Genomic DNA, 22329 nt, shown 5'->3' with positions numbered 1-22329 from the left:
TGTGATTAAATCCAGGGAACTGGGAATGAACTTAGGTCACATCCATTCTTCAGGCTTTGGCATCCTATCTTAAAATATTTAAATTATAGTAGGGATACTTACACAGTCAGTAAGTATTTATTGGATTAACCATTTTAAGGGAAGTATTAGCCAAAGAGCATTAACAATCTCTTTGGGGAGCTAGACCTCACCCCACAATAGTAAGCACTGTAGTACTGAACCACTGATTGAATATGTTTAAATAAGCGAGAAGAAAAACGGGGTAGAGGACTTTGGGGAGAAACTTCATGGAAGAGGAAGAACTTAAGCTCATAAAATGGGGAAATTTTCAAAAGTAGAGTTTGTATTGAAAAGTGAGATTAGTGTGAACAATGACTTTGGGCAGGCATTAGTGTGGCTTTTAATGGATGCTATATGTAGACTAGATTGGTCTAAGCCAAGGGCATGTTTTGGTCTAAGCTAAGGGCATGTTTTGGAGGTTTTCAGTAGGTAAAGTTGAAAATAGGTAGGGTGCAGTCAGATTGGTGAGGTTTTTAAATGAAGTGGACGAAATGAGGGTTCACCATAGCAGGCATTGCTGTTTCAGACCTTGGACAGTAATGATTTGTTTTGATGTTTATATTCTCGAGACTTGTTACAAGTAAGGACCTTTGTTTTTTTATATGATTAACTTTTTCTCTTAACAGATACAAAGCCTCACAGAGACTGATCTCTCAGGATGTCCATAGTAACACATACAATTACAAAAGCACTTTTTCTGTGGAAATTGTTCCAATATGCAAGGTACTTTTTCTCATTTAATTAATCCATGTCCTTCTTTCTTTTTTTTTTTTGCCGTACGCGGGCCTCTCACTGTTGTGGCCTCTCCCGTTGCGGAGCACAGGCTCCGGACGCGCAAGCCCAGCGGCCATGGCTCACTGGCCTAGCCGCTCCGCGGCATGTGGGATCTTCCCAGACAGGGGCATGAACCCGTGTCCCCTGGATCGGCAGGCGGACTCTCAACCACTGCGCCACCAGGGAAGCCCAGCTTAATCCATGTCCTTCTTAATTGGTTTATATGTAATTATTAGGTCCTGGTTTCCTTCTGGGATTGGTTAAATATTTAGAAAACCTCCTTCTTAATGGTTGCTGACACATTTCAGCCATGTTAAAAAGATGTTTAAAAGTAATCATGCTTAAAATTATAAATTTTTGGTGTACTAATTAAAAGGCCTGGTTGCAGTTTTTATGGTGCGAATTCCTTAAACTTTGGCAGTCCTAGTGGACACTTGACAGTTCTGTGAAACTTTGAATACAGGAAATTACTTTAAAATAATTATCAGTGAACCACTTTGTGGAATATATGCAAACTGGATTTTGGCATGATAAAATTAAACAGTATTGTGGAAAGGAGATCACAGAATTATTTTTGTGATTTTTAAAAAAATTTATTTATTTATTTTTGGCTGTGTTGGGTCTCTGTTGCTGCACGTGGGCTTTCTCTAGTTGCGGCGAGCGGGGGGCTGCTCTTCATTGTGGTGTGCGAGCTTCTCATGGCGGTGGCTTCTCTTGTTGTGGAGCATGGACTCTAGGCACGCAGGCTTCAGTAGTTGTGGCACACGGGATTAGTTGCTCCGCAGCATGTGGGATCTTCCTGGACCAGGGCTCGAACCCATGTTGCCTGCATTGGCAGGTGGATTCTTAATCACTTCACCACCAGGGAAATCCTTGTGATTTTAAAAATATAATCTGAATAACACTTAAGACATAGATTATCATTTCATTAATTGTACTAAGGTAAAACTCTGCTTCAAAAATATAAATGAATTAAAATTCAACAAATAGTTATTGAGGATCTATTGTATAGAAGGCTGTGTGTTAAGGATTAAGTACTAGAGGTCTCTGCCACGTAGGAACTTGCATGTCCATGTTTAAATCACTAATAATAAATGCCATAATTTATTGTGAGCATTCTACATAAAGTTATTATCTCTTATACTTATTATTATAAGTATATTTCACCTCTTCAAGTCTCATAACAACGGGAGTAAGTCATATCATCATTTGAAGATGAGGAAATTGAAGCTTGGGGAGGTTAGATGACTTGCCCAAAGTTACATAACTACAAAATGATGAAGCCAGGATTTGTGTCTAGGTCTGTGACTCTGAGGCTTTAAAGTTATCACTAATTTATGGTGTAGCACAGTACCAGGGATGAAATGATGGCTTAAAACCAAGTCAGCAAATTTTTTCTGTAAAGGGCCAGATAGTAAATATTTTCAGCTTTTAGGCTATATAATCGGTTTTGCAATTACTCAACTGTGCTGTTGTTGCACAAAAGTAGCCATAGATAATAGGTAAATGAAGGGCTGAGGCTGTGTTCCAGCAAAACTTTATTTACAAAAATTTGACCTGAGAATCTTATTTGCAGACTCCTGGTTTAAAACAGTGAACATTTTCCTGGTGTAAAACTGGGGAAATATGAATCTAGGTGTGAGGGCATATTTAGGCCATGTGTATTAAGTGCTTTGAGAGACTCATACAGGTATCTGGATAAATACACAGTGTAAAGAAGTTTTTTCATTAATCTTTGGAGACTCTTACTACGTTAAAAAAAAAAAAGGAAAAGGACTGAACTAGGTGCCATTAGGGAGGCACAGAATGTTCCTTCAGTGGGGGAGGCTTGTGAACAGATACAGCTTAAAATATAACCCAGATCCTTTTTATATTTCAATAACAGCTTAAAAGCAGTAAACCACATTGGTGGTAATACTTCCTGATGCACACATAGGCATATGTGCTTTTAAGGGGGCATTAGATCTTTGATTTCATATTGGTACATGTAGACAAGAAGGAGGAACACGTGGCTCCTCTGAAATTAATTTTTTTTTAATAATGGTTATGTTTTTTAAAAAAATTATTTTTAGCTGTGTAGGGTCCTCATTGCTGCACGAGGGCTTTCTCTAGTTGTGGCGAACGGGGGCTTCTCTTTGTTGCGGTGCGTAGGCTTTTCATTGCAGTGGCTTCTCTTGTTGCAGAGCATGGGCTCTGGGCTCGGGCTTCAGTAGTTGTGGAACGCAGGCCCTAGAGTACAGGTTGTGGTGCACAGGCTTAGTTGCTCCACGGCATGTGGGACCTTTGCGGACTAGGGGTCAAACCCGTGTCCCCTGCATTGGTAGGTGGATTCTTAACCACTGCGCCACCAGGGAAGTCCCTGAAATTAATTTTTATAGAGATTAAATGAAGGCACAAATAGATTAGAAAATCACTCTCCTTCTGGTGTTTATAATACTTTGCTTGGAATGTAAACTATATTAACATAGAGTAAAAAGCAGGCGTTCACACTTTAATAAAATTGAAACAAACTAAATAGTTTGGTGAAGAATCTGGAAAATATTTTTTAAAGCATTTTTATTAAGACAGATATTCCCATCTTAAGAAGGTGTAGCTTATTTTCTGTTTCTTTAAGGTCTGATTCTTTTTTTTAGGCCCTTTGTTGATACATAGAATTAAAAATGACATTTTGGTTTGGGCAAATGCGCTTGGATCAGCTTTACATTGATGATTGTTTACTGGAGACTGTTACTTAGGATTTCCTTCATACTAAATGTTAGTTCTTACGCCTAGGATAATGTTGTTTGTCTGTCTCCAAAACTGGCACAAAGCCTGGGAAACATGAACCAGATTTGTGTGTGTATTCGAGTAACCAGCGTCATCCATCTCATAGATCCAAATACCCTACAAGGTAAGTTTTCGAAGCTATTTGCCTTGACAGTTCTCTCCAGCAAGCAGTAATAATTTGTTAATGTTGTTAATTTTATTAAGCATTCTTAGTAACATTGTTTTAAAAAAGTACTATACAGTGGTTAAAATTTTTACCATACGGTGTTTTAAAATACTGGAATTTTTAAAGCTTTTAATAAGTTATCCTTGTATTTTTTTGTTTGAAGAAAGATTTCTGTGAACTTTTAAATTTTTATTAGTTGTATTCCATTTAGAGTATAATTGCTTTACAATGGTGTGTTAGTTTCTGCTTTATAACAAACTGAATCAGCTATACATATACATATATCCCCGTGTCTCCTCCCTCTTGCATCTCCCTCACACCCTCCCTATCCCACCCCTCTATGTGGTCACAAAGCACCGAGCTGATATCCCTGTGCTATGCGGCTGCTTCCCACTAGCTATCTATTTTACATTTAGTAGTGTATATATGTCCATGGCACTCTCTCACTTCGTCCCAGCTTACCGTCCCCCTCCCCGTGTCCTCAAGTCCATTCTCTATGTCTGCATCTTTATTCCTGTCCTGCTTCTAGGTTCTTCAGGACCATTTTTTTTTAGATTCCATATATATGTGTTAGCATACGGTGTTTGTTTTTTTCTTTCTGACTTACTTCACTCTGTATGAGAGTCTCTAGGTCCATCCACCTCACTACAAATAACTATTTCGTTTCTTTCTATGGCTGAGTAATATTCCATTGTATATATGTGCCACATATTTATCCATTCATCTGTTGATGGACACTAAGATTGCTTCCATGTCCTGGCTATTGTAAAGAGTGCTGAAATGAACACTGTGGTACATGACTCGTTCTGAATTATGGTTTTCTCATGGTATATGCCCAGTAGTGGGATTGCTGGTTCATATGTAGTTCTATTTTTAGTTTTTTAAGGAACCTCCATACTGTTCTCCATAGTGGCTTTATCAATTTACATTCCAAGCAACAGTGCAAGAGGGTTCCCTTTTCTCCACACCCTCTCCAGCATTTATTGTTTGTAGATGTTTTGATGATGGCCATTCTGACCGGTGTGAAATGATACCTCATTGTAGTTTTGATTTGCATTTCTCTAATGATTAGTGATGTTGAGCATCCTTTAATGTGTTTGTTGGCAATCTGTATATCTTCTTTGGAGAAATGTCTATTTAGGTCTTCTGCCTATTTCTGGATTGGGTTGTTTTTTTTTTTTGTTATTGAGCTGCATGAGCTGCATGTATATTTTGGAGATTCATCCTTTGTCAGTTGCTTTGTTGGCAAATACTTTCTCCCATTCTGAGGGTTATCTTTTGGTCTTGTTTATGGTTTCCTTTGCTGTGCAAAAGCTTTTAAGTTTAATTAGGTCCCATTTGTTTATTTTTGTTGTTATTTCCCTTTCTGTAGGAGGTGGGTCAAAAAGGATCTTGCTGTGATTTATGTCATAGAGTGTTCTGCCTATGTTTTCCTCTAAGAGTTTGATAGTGTCCAGCCTTAAATTTAGGTTTTTAATCCATTTTGAGTTTATTTTTGTGTATGGTGTTAGGCAGTGTTCTAATTTCATATTTTTACATGTACCTGTCCGGTTTTCCCAGCACCACTTATTAAAGATGATGTCTTTTCTCCATTGTATATTCTTGCCATCTTTACCAAAGATAAGGTGACCATATGTGTGTGGGTTTATCTCTGGGCTTCCTATCCTGTTCCATTGATCTATATTTCTGTTTTTGTACCAGTACCATACTGTCTTGATTACTGTAGCTTTGTAGTATAGTCTGAAGTCAGGGAGCCTGATTCCTCCAGCTCCATTTTTCTTTCTCAAGATTGCTTTGGCTATTCAGGGTCTTTTGCATTTCCATACAAATTGTGAAATTTTTTGTTCTAGTTCTGTGAAAAATGCCAGTGATAGTTTGATAGGGATTGCATTGAATCTGTAGGTTGCTTTGGGTAGTATAGTCATTTTCACAATGTTGATTCTTCCAATCCAAGAACATGGTATATCTCTGCATCTCTTTGTATCATCTTTAATTTCTTTCATCAGTGTCTTATAATTTTCTGCATACAGGTCTTTTGTCTCCTTAGGTAGGTTTATTCCTAGATATTTTATTCTTTTTGTTGCAGTGGTAAATGGGAGTGTTTTCTTAATTTCACTTTCAGATTTTTCATCATTAGTGTATTGGAATGCCAGAGATTTTTGTGCATTAATTTTGTATCCTGCTACTTTACCAAATTCATTGACTAGCTCTAGTAGTTTTCTGATAGCATCTTTAGGATTCTGTATGTATAGTATCATGTCATCTGCAAAGAGTGACAACTTTACTTCTTCTTTCCTTTTTGGATTCCTTTTGTTTCTTTTTCTTCCCTGATTGCTATGGCTAAAACTTCCAAAACTATGTTGAATAATAGTGGTGAGAGTGGGCAACCTTATCTTGTTCCTGATCTTAGTGGAAATGCTTTCAGGTTTTCACCATTGAGCACGATGTTGGCTGTGGGTTTGTCATATATGGCCTTTATTATGTTGAGGAAAGTTCCCTTTATGCCTACTTTCTGCAGGGTTTTTATCATAAATGGGTGTTGAATTTTGTCAAAAGCTTTGTCTGCATCTATTGAGGTGATCATATGGTTTTTCTCCTTCAGTTTGTTAATATGGTGTATCACATTGATTGGTCTGCGTATACTGAAGAATCCTTGCATTCCTGGGATAAACCCCACTTGATCATGGTGTATGATCCTTTTAATGTGCTATTGGGTTCTGTTTGCTAGTATTTTGTTGAAGATTTCTGCATCTGTGTTCATCAGTGATATCGGCCTCTAGTTTTCTTCTTTTGTGACACCTTTGTCTAGTTTTGGTATCAGGGTGTTGTTGGCCTCGTAGAATGAGTTTGGGTGTGTTCCTCCCTGTGCTATATTTTGGAAGAGTTTGAGAAGGATGGGTGTTAGCCCTTCTCTATATGTTTGATAGAATTCGCCTGTGAAGCCATCTGGTCCTGGGCTTTTGTTTGTTGGAAGATTTTTAATCAAGTTTCAATTTCAGTGCTTGTGATTGGTCTGTTCATATTTTCTGTTTCTTCCTGGTTCAGTCTTGGAAGGTTGTGCATTTCTAAGAATTTGTCCATTTCTTCCAGGTTGTCCATTTTATTGGCATATAGTTGCTTGTAGTAATCTCTCATGATCCTTTGCATTTCTGCAGTGTCAGTTGTTACTTATCCTTTTTCATTTCTAATTCTGTTGTTTGAGTCTTCTTCCTTTTTTTCTTGATGTGTCTGGGTAATGGTGTATCAGTTTTCTTTATGTCATCAAAGAACCAGCTGATGTTTGCTATCGTTTCCCTCATTTATTTTTCATTTATTTCTGATGTGATCTTTATGATTTCGTTCCTTCTGCTAACTTTGTGGGTTTTTTGTTCTTCTTTCTCTAATTGCTTTAAGTGTAATGTTGGTTTGTTTGAGATGTTTCTTGTTTCTTAAGGTAGGATTGTATTGCTGTAAACTTCCCTCTTAGAACTTCTTTTGCTGCATCCTACAGGTTTTGAGCTGTCATGTTTTAATTGTCATTTGTTTGGAGGTATTTTTTGATTTCCTCTTTGATTTCTTCAGTGATCTCTTGGTTATTAAGTAGTGTATTGTCTAGCTTCCATGTGTTTGTATTTTTTACAGATTTTTTCCTGTAATTGACATCTAGTCTCATAGCATTGTGGTCAGAAAAGATACTTGATATAATTTCAGTTTTCTTAAATTTACCAAGGCTTGATTTGTGACCCAAGGTATGATCTATCCTGGAGAATGTTCTGTGAGCACTTGAGACGAATGTGTATTCAGTTGTTTTGGATGGAATGTCCTATAAATATCAATTAAATCCATCTTGTTTCATGTATTATTTAAAGCTAGTGTCTCCTTATTTATTTTCATTTTGCGTGTGCTGTCCATTGGTGAAAGCGAGGTTTTAAAGTCCCCTACTATGATTGTGTTACTGTCGATTTCCCCTTTTATGGCTGTTAGCATTTGCCTTATGTATTGCGGTGCTCCTTCATTGGGTACATAAATGTTTACAATTGTTATATCTTCTTCTTGGATTGATCCCTTGATCATTATGTAGTGTCCTTCTTTGTCTCTTGTAATAGTCTTTATTTTAAAGTCTATTTTGTGTGATATAAGAATTGCTACTCCAGCTTTCTTTTGGTTTCCCATTTGCATGGAATATCTTTTTGCATCCTCTCACTTTCAGTCTGTATGTGTCCCTAGGTCTGAAGTGGGTCTCTTGTAGACAGCATGTATACTGGTCTTGTTTTTGTATCCATTCAGCAAGTGTATGTCTTTTGGTTGGAGCATTTAATCCGTTTATATTTAAGTTAATTATTGATATGTATGTTCCTATTGCCATTTTCTTAATTGTTTTGGGTTTGTTATTGAAGGTCTTTTCATTCTCTTGTGTTTCCTGTGCAGAGAAGTTCCTTAGTGTTTTTTGTAAAGCTGATTTGGTGGTGCTGAATTCTCTTAGGTTTTGCTTGTCTGTAAAGGTTTTAATTTCTGCATCGAATCTGAGATCCTTCCTGGGTATAGTAATCTTGGTTGTAGGTTTTTCCCTTTCATCACTTAAAATATGTCCTGCCACTCCCTTTTGGCTTGCAGAGTTTCTGCTGAAAGATCAGCTATTAACCTTATGAGGATTTTGAATGTTATTTGTTGTTTTTCCCTTGGTGCTTTTAATGTTTTTTCTTTGTATTTAATTTTTGATAGTTTGATTAATATGTGTCTTGGCATGTCTCTCCTTGGATTTATCCTGTATGGGACCCTCTGCATTTCCTGGACTTGATTAACTATTTCTTTTCCCATATTAGGGAAGTTTTCAACTATAATCTCTTCAAATATTTTCTCAGCCGCTTTCTTTTTCTTTTCTTCTTCTGGAACCCCTATAATTTGAATGTTGGTGTGTTTAATGTTGTCCCAGAGGTCTCTGAGCCTGTCTTCAATTCTTTTCATTCTTTTTTCTTTATTCTGCTCTGCAGTAGTTATTTCCACTATTTTATCTTCCTGGTCACTTATCTGTTCTTCTGCCTCAGTTTTTCTGCTATTGATGCCTTGTAGAGAATTTTTAATTTCATTTATTGTGTTGTTCATCATTGTTTGTTTGCTCTTTAGTTCTTCTAGGTCCTTGTTAAACATTTCTTGTATTTTCTTCATTCTGTTTCCAAGATTTTGGATCATCTTTACTATCATTATTCTGAATTTTTTATTCAGGTAGACTGCCTATTTCTTCTTCATTTGTTTGGTCTGGTGGGTTTTTATCTTGCTCCTTCATCTGCTGTGTGTTTCTCCGTCTTCTCATTTTGCTTAACTTACTGTGTTTGGGGTCCCCTTTTTGCAAGCTGCAGGTTTGTAGTTCCCGGTTTTTGGTGTCTGCCCCCAGTGGCTGAGGTTGGTCCAGTGGGTTGTGTTGGCTTCCTGGTGCAGGGCACTGGTGCCTGTGTTCTGGTGGATGAGACTGGGTATTGTCCTTCTGGTGGGCAGTACTGCGTGTGGGGTGTGTTTTGGGGTGCCTGTTACCTTATTATGGTTTTAGGCAGCCTCTCTGCTAATGGGTGGGGTTGTGTTTCTATCTTGCTAGTTGTTTGGCATTGGGTGTCCAGCACTGTAGCTTGCTGGTCGTTGAGTCGAGCTGGGTCTTAGCGTTGAGATGGAGACCTCTGGGAGAGTTTTCAAAGCCTTTTGATATTACGTGGAGTCGGGAGGTTTCTGCTGGACCAATATCCTGAACCTGGCTCTCCTACCTCAGAGTCACAGACCTGACACCTGGCCAGAGCACCAAGACCCTGTCAGCCACATGGCTTTTGGGGCCGCCATTGTAGATGAAAGTATAGGTGGAGTCTGAGTGTCTGAAATCTGCCTGCTGCCTTGCTGCTGCTGAAACCCTGGAGGCGGGCTCAGACGCTCTGGTCGTTCACCTGGGACTGCATTTAATGGCTTTTGAAATACTTCAGTTCTTTTGTTCTTTAATGTTCTTTGTTTATTCTTAGTTGCAGATATTGATGGCAACACTTTTTGGAGTCACCCTTTCAATAGTTTATGCCATCCCAAACAGCTAGAGGAGTTTATTGTTATGGAATGCAGCATAGTCCGAGATCTAAAACGCAATGCAGGTGCTGGGATGATATCAAAAAAGGTGAGTTCCATCCTGCTTACCTCCCCCTAGCCCCCAACTTACTGTTTTAGTTTCACTCTCTCTCTCTTTTTTTTTGTATCTTTGTTTTTAAAAATTTGTTGGTAATTCCAAAATGTGGTTCCAAATAAGCTAACAGCACATTCAGTTAAAAATGCATTGTGTGTTTGTATAACATTTGCTTTTAACATGTGGTCATTGTGGTGAAAACTGTCAGACTTATACTATCTAGTAAGTTAACTTTTCCTCTTTAATATTGGAAAAATTAAAAAAAATATTATTATGAAAAAGCATTTCCTTTCCTTTTGTACAGAAGCACCAAATGACAAGCTTAACCCTCTTTTGCTTTTTAAAAAATTTCAAACATGTTGAATTAAATATATATATATTATCACTAATTACTGAATACTTCAATAATCATCTCTAAAACATAGAAACATTTTCTGTATAATCAAAGTACTATCATACATATAAACTGCATAGTTTGCCAGGTTTCCTTATTTGTCCCAAAGTGCCTTTTATGGTTCATTTAAACCAGTGTCTAGTTGGGGACTGTATATTGAATGTGAATATTGTACCTTTTAAATATTTAATAACAGCCCCCCCTTTTTTTCTCATTCATTTTTTTATGATACCAACTTCCTAATGCAACTAGGGCATTTATTTATCTTGTGGATCTAGTGTTATTGTTTCCTCATGATGTCATTTTTTAAAAAAATTTATTTATTTATTTTTGGCTGTGTTGGGTCTTCGTTTCTGTGCGAGGGCTTTCTCCAGTTGCAGCGAGCGGGGGCCACTCTTCATCGTGGTGTGCGGGCCTCTCACTGCCGCGGCCTCTCTCATTGCGGAGCACAAGCTCCAGATGCGCAGTCTCAGTAGTTGTGGCTCACGGGCCCAGTTGTTCCGCGGCATGTGGGATCCTCCCAGACCAGGGCTTGAACCCATGTCCCCTGCATTAGCAGGCAGATTTTCAACCACTGCGCTACCAGGGAAGCCCCTCATGATGTCATTTAACTTGCTTCGTACTCTCTTATATGTCCTTTAAACTGGAAAATGGATCTAAAGTCCTATTTACGTTTAGGTTAATTTTTTTTTGGCAGAACATTTCAGAGGTGATGCTATGTACCTTTTATGATATATCAAGAGGCAAGTAATGTTTGGCTGTTTATCTGATAGCCAGGGGTCTCCATTGTAATTTAAGAATTTTTTCCCTTTGCTACTACCCTGCCTCCCTCCTCCCTCCCTCCCTCCTCCCTCCCTCCCTCCTCCCTCCCTCCCTCCCTCTCAGATGGCCTCAAATGTAGCCAGTAGGAGCCCCTTCAGAATAGTTTCTGTTTCCTTCAAAAAAATATTTTTTAATGACTTACTTTTTTTAGAGCACTTTTAGGTTCGCAGCAAAATTAAGAGGAGGTAAAAGATTTCCTGTATACTCCTTGCCTCCACACACGCATAGCCTCCACCATTATCACGTGCCCTTCTCCTGCCAAAAGAGTGGTACATTTGTTACAATTGATGAATCTACATTGACACATTATAATCACCCATTGTCCATATTTTACATTAGGATTCCCTCTTGGTATTGTACTTTCTATGGGTTTGGACAAATGTATAGTGACACGTATCCATCATTATAGTATCATGCCGGATATTTTCACTGCCCTTAAAATCCTCCGTGCTCTGCCTTTTCATCCTTCCCTCACTCCTAACCCCTGGCAATCACTGATTTTTTTTTTTTTTTTTAATACTGTCTGTATAGTTTTGCCTTTTCCAGAATGTCATATAATTGGGCTCATACAGTCTTTTCATATTGGCTTCTTTCACTTAGTAATGTGCATTTAAATTTTCTCCATGTATTTTCATGGCTTAATAGCTCTTTTTGTTTTAAGTGCCAAATAGTATTGTTTTGATGTACCACAGTTTACTCATTCACCTACTGAAGAACATATTGGTTGCTTCCAAGTTTTGGCAGTTATCAATAAAGTTGCTATAAACATTCTTTTGCATGTTTTTGTGTGGACATGAGCTTTCAGCTTCTTTGTGTAAATACCAAGGAGCATTGGGTAAGAGTATGTTTAGTTTTGTAAGAAACTGCCAAACTGTCTTCCATAGTGGTGGTATCATCTTGCATTCCCACCAGTAATGTATGAGAGTTCCTGTTGCTCCACATCTTCACCAACATTTGATGTCAGGATTTTGGATTTGTCAGTGTTTAGGGCCTTCCTAATAGGTATATAGTAGTATCTCATTGTCATTTTAATTTGTATTTCCCTGATGACACGTGATGAGGAGTATTTTCTCATGCTTATTTGCCATCTGTATGTCTTTTTTGGTGAGGTGTCTGTTAAGGTCTTTGGCCCATTTTTTAATCAGGTTGTTTTCTTATTTTTGAGTTTTAAGGGTTATTTGTGTATTTTGGTTAAAAGTCCTTTGTTAGATATGTTTTTTGCAAATATTTTCTCCCAGTGTGGTTTATCATCTTATTCTCTTGATATTGTCTTTCATAAAGCAGAAGTTTCTAATTTTAATGAAGTCCAGGTTATCAACTATTCTTTCATGGATCCTGCCTTTGTTATTGTATTGAAAAAGTCATTGCCAAACCCAAGGTCAGCTAGATTTTCTCCTTTGTTATCTTCTAGGAGTCTCATAGTTGTATGTTGTACACTAAGGTCTATGATCCATTTTGAGTTAATTTTTATGAAGGGTGTAAGGTTTGTGTCCAGATTGACTTTTTTTTGTTTTGCATGTCAATGTCCAATTATTCTAGCACCATTAGTTGAAAAGACTGTCTTTGTTCCATTGTCAAAGATCAGTTGACTGTATTTATTTGGGTCCCTTGTCAAAGATCAGTTGACTGTATTTATTTGGGTATATTTCTGGGCTCTCTTATTTTGTTCCACTGATGTATAATATTTGTTTATTCTTTTGTCAGTACCACACTGTCATGATTACTGTAGCATTATAGTAAGTCTTCAAGTTGGGTAGTGTCAGTCCTACAACTTTGTTCTTCTCCTTTAAAATTGTGTTGACTGTTCAGGATCTTTTGTCTTGGTATAACTTTAAAAGCAGTTGTCGATATCCACAGAATACCTTATTGGAAATTTTTTTAAATTGAAACATACTTGACATACAACAGTATGTTATTTTCAGGTGTACTATACAAGTGATTTGATATTTTCATGCATTATGAAATGATCACCATGATAAGTCTAGTTACCATCTGTCTCCATACAAAGTTACTACAGTATTACTGACCATATTCCTTATGCTGTATATTATGCCTCTGTGGCTAAACTTGTTGGGATTTTGATTGGAATTGCATGAATCTGTAGGTCAAGTTGGGCAGAACTTACATCTTGACAATATTGAGTTTTCCTGTCCATGAACATGATTTGATTTTGATTTTGTTCATCAGAGTTTTGTAGTTTTCCTCATACAGATCTTATACATATTTTGTTAATGAAATACACCTAAGTATTTCATTTTTGGGGGGGTGCTAATGTAAAAGGTATTTTTAAAATTCAAATTCCACTTTTTTATGTTGGTATATAGGAAAGTGACTTTCGTTTATAACCCTGTATCCTATAACCTTGCTATATTCCGGGAGCTCTTTGGTCCGTTTACATTTTCTATGTAGATGACCATGTCATCTGCAAAGATAAGTTTATTTTTACCGTTCCAATTTATATATACCTTTCATTTCCTTTTCTTATCTTTTGTATTAGCTAGGGTTTCCAGTAAGATATTGAAAATGAGTAGTGAGAGGGAACATTCTTGCCTTGTACCGGATCTTAGTGGGAAAGCTGCAAGTTTCTCACCATTAAGTATAATGTTAGGTTTAAGGTTTTTTTTAATAGATATGCTTTATCAGGTAGCGGAAGTTCCCCTCTATTTCTAGTTTACTGAGAGGTTTTTTTAATCATGAATGGGTGTTGGATTTTGTCAAATGCTTTTTCTTTATTGATATCATCATGTGATTTTTTTTCCTTTTTAACTTGTTGATTGATTAATGGGCTACATTAATTTGATTTTCACATGTTGAACCAGCCTTGCATACATGGGTTAAATCCCACTTGGTAATGGTGTACAGTTCTTTTATGCTTTGTTGAGGATTTTTGAATCTGTGTTCATGAGAGATTGGTCTGTAGATTGCTTTCCTTGTAATGTCTTTGTCTGGTATTGGTTATAAGGTAATGTTGACCTTGTAAATGAGTTAGGAAGTATTCCCTCTGTTTCTGCCTTTGGGAAAAGATTCTAGAGGAATTGTATAATTTCTACCTTAAATGTTTGCTAGAATTCACCAGTGAATCCATCAGGGCCTGGTGCTTTCTATTTTGGAAGATTACTAATTATTGACTCAATTTCTTTAATAGATATAGGTCTATTCCTTTGTTCTTTTGACATGACTTTCCTAGTCTTTGAAAGCATCCTTACTTGGTGGGACAACACCACAACATTTCGGTGTTCCAAAATCACAAAATCACATAATTCCTACCCCATATCTGAAATCAGGTGTTTCTTCAAGGATGTAAGTCTGATTTCTTCTACTATAAAATAGTATTTAGAGGCCCCCCCCAAACTGTATAGTAGCAGTGCTCATTTCTATTGAGTGCTATTTCTATTGAGGTAATATTGTGTCCTGAGACAAAAATAACTTCCAGTAACTTGAGAAAATCAATGGGAATGGAAGAATTACTTTTCATATTTTTAAAATAAAAAATTTGATGATATGATTAAGAACAAACGTTTAGGGTTTCCCTGGTGGCACAGTGGTTAAGAATCTGCCTGCCAATGCAGGAGACACGGGTTCGAGCCCTGGCCCAGGAAGATCCCACATGCTGCGGAGCAACTGAGCCTGCGCTCTAGAGCCTGTGCTCTGCAACAAGAGAAGCCAAGACAATGAGAAGCCCGCGTACCGCAACAAAGAGTAGCGTCCGCTTGCATCAACTAGAGAAAGCCCATGAGCAGCAACAAAGACCCAATACAGCCGAAAGTAAAAACAAATTAATAAAGTTATAAAAAAAAAAAGAAATGTTTATCATTTAAGCACCACCACTTCCCCTCAGGCATATATAAAACTACTTTCTTGGGCTTCCCTGGTGGCACAGTGGTTGAGAGTCCGCCTGCCGATGCAGGGGACACGGGTTCGTGCCCCGGTCCGGGAAGATCCCACATGCTGCGGAGCGGCTGGGCCTGTGAGCCATGGCCGCTGAGCCTGCGCATCCGGAGCCTGTGCTCCGCAACGGGAGAGGCCACAACAGCGAGAGGCCTGCGTACTGCAAAAAAACCCCCCAAAAAACAAGCTACTTTCTTTGCTTTCAAAAAATGCATTTAGCTAGAATTTAGTGTTTCCCTGGTAATTCGATTTTTTTTCCAGTTTTTTCCTAAATCTGGGACCTGTCTGTTATTTCAGTTTCTTCCCCTCTCTCTACCTCTTCTTTTCACCTCTTTGAGATCCTTAATTCTATCTATAATTCTTAGTATTTTGCTCTTGATCCCATTTTACTTGGTTCTGTTTTTGTTAGTAAAAGGTATTGGCATGTGCTATACTTCATTCAGCCGGGAAGTTGGAAATGTCAGTTACAATTGCTTGTAAAATTAAAATTCCATGTTGGAAAGGGACATTAATGGTTTTCTGCTTTAAAAGTTCAAACTTGAGATGATGTTTCCATGGTAAATAGTTAAAAAAAAAGTTATACCTCAAAATAGTAGACATTCAAAAAACTGATGAAGATTTGGGTTAACCTGTTGTGGTGGTCGTGGTGCTGCTGGGATTGCTAGATTATTTTCTCTGAAGGCTGTTTTTTTTAACCTTATGTGTAAAACAAGGGGTTGCTTAAGTTATTTTCTGGATTTAAGATTCCCCTACTTTTTTAGTTATTCTTTTTGCTCAGTCTGTGTTGGCCCATCTCCCTGTGAGAACATTTCTTTTGAAAATTCTACATATGTGTCTGTTTTTAGGTGACAATGTTAATGTTTTATAAAAGCCTTGAATAAAATCTTAACAAAAATATTTATTTTATGAATTACTTATGAGTCTTTTTCTGTACTCATAATTCAGTAATCTGTTAATTTTGACAGTGTTTCAGAGATCTGGAAAATAAAACAATTTCTGTCTTTAAAACGAAAATCAGAAAACCAAAATCAACATTGTATTTAACTATTCTATGAGATGCTTTTTAAGTTATGCCTAGATTATTGAAGAGTTCATTTTCTTTCCTGTTAAGCATACCCTCGGGGAAGTCTGGGTACAGAAAACGTCTGAAATGAATACAGATAAGCAGTATTTTTGTCGCACTCATTTGGGACATCTTCTGAATCCTGGAGACCTGGTGTTGGGGTTTGTATTATTTTATATTATTTTAAACTGCCGACTAGCATTGCAGATTTTCTCTGGGAGCCAGCAAAGCTATCTAAAATAAAGTTGTTTATCTTAAAAAGAATTTAAGAGTTCTTAGGAACCATATAGCTCACTTTATTATTGATAACTAAATGAAATTATTAATTGGACAGAAACCCATAGTTATTCCATTTTGGCCATCATCTTAAAGAGTCATTTATTACAAGATTTTGAGTAATTGAACCCTGAAGTAGTATGATTAGATTATGTTTGTAGTTTTGGGGGGGAGCAGGTAGTTTTTTATTATGCATATGCTGTTGTTAAAATATTTCACTTTTAAAATATGGCAGCTATATATGTAACGGGTCTTTATAGGCATAGGATAGTCCATTCTGATGCAGAGCTTATAAGCATGCCTTAAACGTTATTTTTGCTCTTAGGGTTTCAGTTCCTTTTACTAGAGAATGAGGGGTGTTTTGTTTTTGTTGTCTATAAACTGAATGGAACCATGTAACTGAATCCTAATGTTAGACTGATACATAAGTCTGTTTTGCTTCTTTTACAAGAGTATAGTAAGGTGGACAATAATGGATGACATGTGAAACTGAAAGATAGAGTGCATTATTATCTTTACCAGGTCTGTAGAAGCCTGTTCACTGTATAGTACACTGCAAAACTTCTAAAATGGGAAAGCGTATTAAATGTTTGATCTTAGGAGGAACTGTTAGGTGATCATCTATAAACTAAAAAGTTACATGGAAAGAGTAAGTGTTTTTGTCATTAAGTGTTTCATTGTTTTCATTTCAGGTTTGATTTGGCCAACTGTAACTTAAATGATGAGCATGTCAACAAAATGAAATCAGATAGAGTCCCAGATGTGGTAAGGCTTTAGATTTTCCTCTTTCTCATGTGTTGAAGACGATTGATGTAACTCTTATGAGTAAGATGCATGAGTTCACATTTTTGAAAGTAATCAATTTAGAGGTTTCTTTTGAAATTGCAGTTAAGGTATAATAGCAAAACCTTCATTTAAGATAATTATTCTTAGTGGATAAAATCCAAGATTTATTGAGTTTTTTGGTTGCTCTTATAATCAAATTTTCATTCTGTCAAAATACTTGATAGTATCTTTAGAGTAAAAATAAATTTGCAGCTAAAAATGATGACCTTTAGAATTTATCCCTGTTCATTCTTTTAGGCTCAGCTTATTCCATGTATTGTTAAGAAGGCATTTAGAGTTAAAACCATCATTCAGGTTTGAATATAATTGTAGTTGAAAATAATCTTCACAGTGTTAGGTCTTAGAGAAAGAATGTTACTTCTGAAAAAAATCTGTTAAATTCTAACATGAGTTTATCAGAATCCTGAGTAACAGTGAATGTGAAATATGAAAGACCCTATCTCCTGTTTGCTTTACTTAATCTTTTAAAATAAACATTGATCTCTTTAGCTGTGGGCAAAAATAAAGTCATGGTGTAAGAAAGGCTCCCCTCCTCACCACCCAGTTGTGCTTTTATTAATTAATAAATTAGGAAATAGGAGCATGGTTTCGGTGTAATTCTAAATAGGTGTTTTTCAAAAAGGTCATAAGAGAAGATCAAATGGTCTTACATAGATTTTGTATTATAAAGTTATTTTCATTTATTCCACACTATTAAATTGTTCTAGGATATACAGTTGTGAAAATATATATATATAATTCTATAAGTGCTTATTAGTAGGAATGAAAGGGAGAAAAATGTCTGCCTGTAATAATGTTTCAGAGTGATTTATGTGAATGGTAGCTGAAAAGGGAACTTTGGTATAAAGGAAGAAAAAAAACCACCAGAAATGAAATTTTTGGTATAAAAAATTTTAATTTTCAGTCACTGGAAAATTTCAGTTAGTAAATTTTAACAGTTATACAAATAATGGCTAAATGAATTCTCATAAAATATTAAGTACATTAATAAAAATGTTAAAAGTTCTCTTGACACCACTTCTTGATCCCTACTCCTTTCCCTTAAGGTATAACCACTGTCATTAGTTTAGTGTCTTCCTGGCATTCCCATAAGCTTTCATTTTAAAAATTTTGTTGGATTTTGAGGTCCTGTGTCCTAGTTCCCATTTATTGTAACTTTGCAAATATTTCTCTTACTTTTAGGTGTTAATCAAAAAGAGCTATGACCGTACCAAACGTCAGCGTCGTAGAAACTGGAAACTGAAAGAGCTTGCAAGAGATAGAGAAAACATGGATACAGATGATGAAAGGTCCCACTTTCTTTATATTTTATATGTTGTCTCAAAGGAAATTCTTATGATAAATCTTTATGGGTTTATTTTATCATAAAGAAATAGTCACCACATACTTGCTCCTTGCACTCAGTATTAATTTTCTGTTCTTATCAATATGTTGTTTGGATCAGTATGAACAGATGTAATGACATTTAACACAGATTTAGTTATTATTTCTTGGGTTATGACCTGACAATTGCAGTGTTATTATTGATGATTCATTTGAAAATATAATGAGCAATTACCTTGTGGATATCACAAATAGCAAAGTATTACTTATGATTTAGCATAAAAAGAAAATACCACATTGATATCAAATATGCTGTTTTTCATACAACTTAAGGAGAAATGAAGATACTGTGTTCTAGAAAAGTTTATTGGATGATTGGAAAAGTGGCCTTAATGATGACATTAATGACACTGATGTATAAAAAACCAAAAAGTTTAAATAAAGTTGTGTCATGAAATGTGAGTGCGAAACAGCAATATTTCTAAAATATAGTCTCATAGTATAATTTAAAATACGTATATATAAGTATATAATGTTAAGTAGATATTGTAAGTACATATTTGACTATTTCATCTATAGTCTTAAAGTGTGTGTATTTCAACTTGGCCATACATTTTTTGGGGGGAGGGTAAAGTATGAAGGGGTCTTGTTATTGTCTTATATTTAATGTCACCTATATTCAGGTGTGTGTTTTTTTAATAATGTAATTTTGAAAGAAAAGAATTTTTAAAAACCTGTTAGTATTTAATTAACATCCATACTTGACCTTCAGTTACTATTTTTAAAGATTTTAATAATTGGAACACACTTACAATGCTGAAAATGAAGAAAACATTAACTTCATACTTTCTTGGTAAAGGTGAAATACTTAAATGTTTCTTTACCCTTCTATAGGCAATACCAAGATTTCCTTGAAGATCTTGAAGAAGATGAGGCAATTAGAAAAAATGTGAACATTTATAGAGGTTGGTGAATTAGGAGTATTTGATTTAAGTTGTAGCTTCTGTAAATAAATATATTAACCCAGTATGAGTATTTTGGTATCTTAAACTCTGATTCCATAAATGACTTTTGTCATATGTCTTTAAAACTACTGTAAACATTTACCCCCCCCAAAAAAATCCCAAACTTGCACAACAGTAAAACTTATTAAAATGTTGTTTACTATACCACATTTGATATCATTTGCATCCTAGCATGATCCCTTCCTTAATTTGCTGACCCCTATACAAATATATTTGTATATTTCCATAGTTGTATTTGAAATCCTCTTTGTATTTTTTCTTAGATTCAACTATTCCTGTGGAAGGTGACACAGATGATGAAGGAGCACCTCGAATTAGTCTGGCTGAGATGCTTGAAGACCTTCACATTTCCCAAGATGCTACTGGTGAAGAAGGTGAATCGATGATGACATAATGAGATCATGTTGTAGATGGTTTCCACATCCGTAGGCTCAGGATGTTGGACAAAATAATTTTTACTGTCTATTCTGTCTATGCCTTCATATTGAGAGAAGAGAAATTTAGTTTTAAACCTGAATATGACTATTTTGATTGTTCACTTGAAGCACTGATAAAGGTTGATGGCTTTGAAGTTTTAGATTAAAAATGCAGAATGTAATTATTACTGATATTTAGGCCATTTTACATATGGAATTTTATTGGTTTGCTTTTTTATCAGACACTAGTATTTTCACATACGATAGCTCTGGGTTTAAAAGCTCACAAGTTCTGATTCCTTGGAGGTTACCTAAATCTTCAAGCAGAAAACAAGCTTTCATACTCTTTTTATATTGATTGCTTTAGTAGAAGAGCATATGAAGAATCATTTTTAATAAGAACTTGCCATGCACTTAGTCCACTTTAGATCATTTTTATGTCTTTGGGATAGAAAACTTGGGGTTCAGTTTATCGTTGGACATTCAGTAGGAAAGCTGTCTTTTTTATTTGTAATATTTACATCTTCAAAAGCTGTTAAGCTGGAGATTATCTTAATTTTCATTGAAGAAGAAAGTATATTTAAAATATTTGTAGATTTGTAGCAAACAGTATTTAAAGGTTAAATAACAATTTGTACCTTTGTTGTTTTGGCTTGTGCCAGCAGCTTAGTGAAGTAGCTACTTATGTCATAAAAATGTCTTCCTATCACTTCAGGGATTTTACTTTTAAAATTTTGGTTTACAAATTGAGAAAGAATTCTCTTTTTATAAGTTTCTATCACTGAACACATCACTATCAAAAAGAATATTAGAATCCAGCATATAGTTGATGAAGTAATGAAAATGATCTTCATGCTTTATAAAACCACGAATCAGATTTGAATGAGGAATGCCTTCCACATCCTTGAAGGATAAACATTGGCTTGGGTTTTAAAGTGTTCTGAAAATGAAGTATTAAGATCCTATTTCTATAAGCAAGATCAGACTTACTAAGCGCTAATTCATAAATTCTATACATACCACTATATAAGGAAATTGAGTAAGTGCTGAATGGAACATTTTCCTTTTTTTAAGATCAGACTCCCTAATTCTGAAGTTTTGAATAAAGGCCTGTGCTTTCTAAAGTGGCTTCTGTCTGCATATTTAAAGTTTTTACCTGTGGTCTGTGTTTACCTCTTCTATGTCAAGACTTTAAAAAGCATGAAAATAAAAACGTTCTCCCCCTTTTTTGTGTCCTTGAAGTGATTATGTGGGTGTCATATTTAAATTTCATGCAGGTTTCTGAAGTAGAATTAATGTTATTTAAGTATTGTCATATGGCTTTCCCACTAAAACATGTAATTTCTCACTAACCTTATTTAGTCTTTCTTGTTTTCATGTTGTGTCTTTATGAGTAATGAAATCTGTTGGTTGAAAGAAGGCTGTGACAAGATGAGGGAGTATAGCTAAAAGAAAAGCTGTTAGCCAAGAGTGCACACAGTTATATAGCCTTGATAAATCTACCATTTTAGAGGATAATTTCCAGGCTTATGTCCCAGAGTTGATACAACTTGAGGATGCTGGTATTAATCAGAATAACAGGAACCTGATTTATAACCCAATTTATAAATATTCTAAGTCAGTATGATTGATTATTTTTTTGTGGCCAAATCTGCATTTGAAGCTGCTGTTTTATTGGCAAGGGGCACTTGATGAGCAAGGAAACAGTTGAGGGGAGAGAGTTGCTTGTGTGGTTAGATGTTTAACAGCATCAAGCTAATTCCTTGCCGCAGTGGAACCCAGAATTGTAGACTTTGTGCTAGAGCACACTTCTCTGATCAGTTCTGAGTAAGTGCCAGCTTTCCCATGACTCTTAAAATTTTAGTAAATGTGTTCATGTTGAGTCCCATCCTTTATTTTTTTTAAAATAAGTTTATTTATTTATTTTACTTATTTTTGGCTGCGTTGGGTTCATTGCTGCACGCGGGCTTTCTCTAGTGGCGGCGAGTGGGGGCTGCTCTTCGTTGTGGTACGTGGGCTTCTCATTGCGATGGCTTCTCTTGTTGTGGAGCACGGGCTCTATATGCATGGGCTCAGTAATTGTGGCTTCCAGGCTCTAGAGCTCAGGCTCAGTAGTTGTGGCGCACGGGCTTAGCTGCTCCGCAACATGTGGGATCTTCCCGGACCAGAGATCAAACCTGGCAGGTGGATTCTTCTCTGGATGCCACCAGAGAAGTCCGATTCCCATCCTTTAGACAACTTGATCTGTTATTTTTAGCCCAGAGGACGTTTACTTTAAAAAGTAATTTATTTTAAATTTTGACATAATTTCAGACAAAAGTTGCAAAATAGTACGGAGAATTCCTTGATACCCTTCACTCGGATTTGCCAAACGTGAACA

General features: G+C 36.1%; 1 protein-coding gene across 1 annotated transcript in view; it reads left to right on the top strand.

Moving 5' to 3' along the window:
* The window catches only part of NMD3 (NMD3 ribosome export adaptor), a 39824-nt gene extending 18657 nt beyond the window's left edge, over nt 1–21167 (top strand). Inside the window, exons 9-16 of the mRNA XM_060011189.1 lie at nt 687–783; nt 3607–3724; nt 9745–9890; nt 16112–16224; nt 17032–17104; nt 18368–18474; nt 19403–19473; nt 19797–21167. Coding sequence (XP_059867172.1) covers nt 687–783; nt 3607–3724; nt 9745–9890; nt 16112–16224; nt 17032–17104; nt 18368–18474; nt 19403–19473; nt 19797–19927 — 856 coding nt within the window. The 3' untranslated portion in view covers nt 19928–21167. The remainder of the gene's footprint in view (nt 1–686; nt 784–3606; nt 3725–9744; nt 9891–16111; nt 16225–17031; nt 17105–18367; nt 18475–19402; nt 19474–19796) is intronic.
* The last annotated feature ends 1162 nt before the right edge of the window (nt 21168–22329 follow it).

This window comes from Delphinus delphis, chromosome 4, assembly GCF_949987515.2.
Source record: "Delphinus delphis chromosome 4, mDelDel1.2, whole genome shotgun sequence".
Lineage (NCBI taxonomy): Eukaryota > Metazoa > Chordata > Mammalia > Artiodactyla > Delphinidae > Delphinus > Delphinus delphis.
Note: the sequence above shows the minus strand (reverse complement) of the source record. Positions and strands in the feature narration are given on the sequence as shown.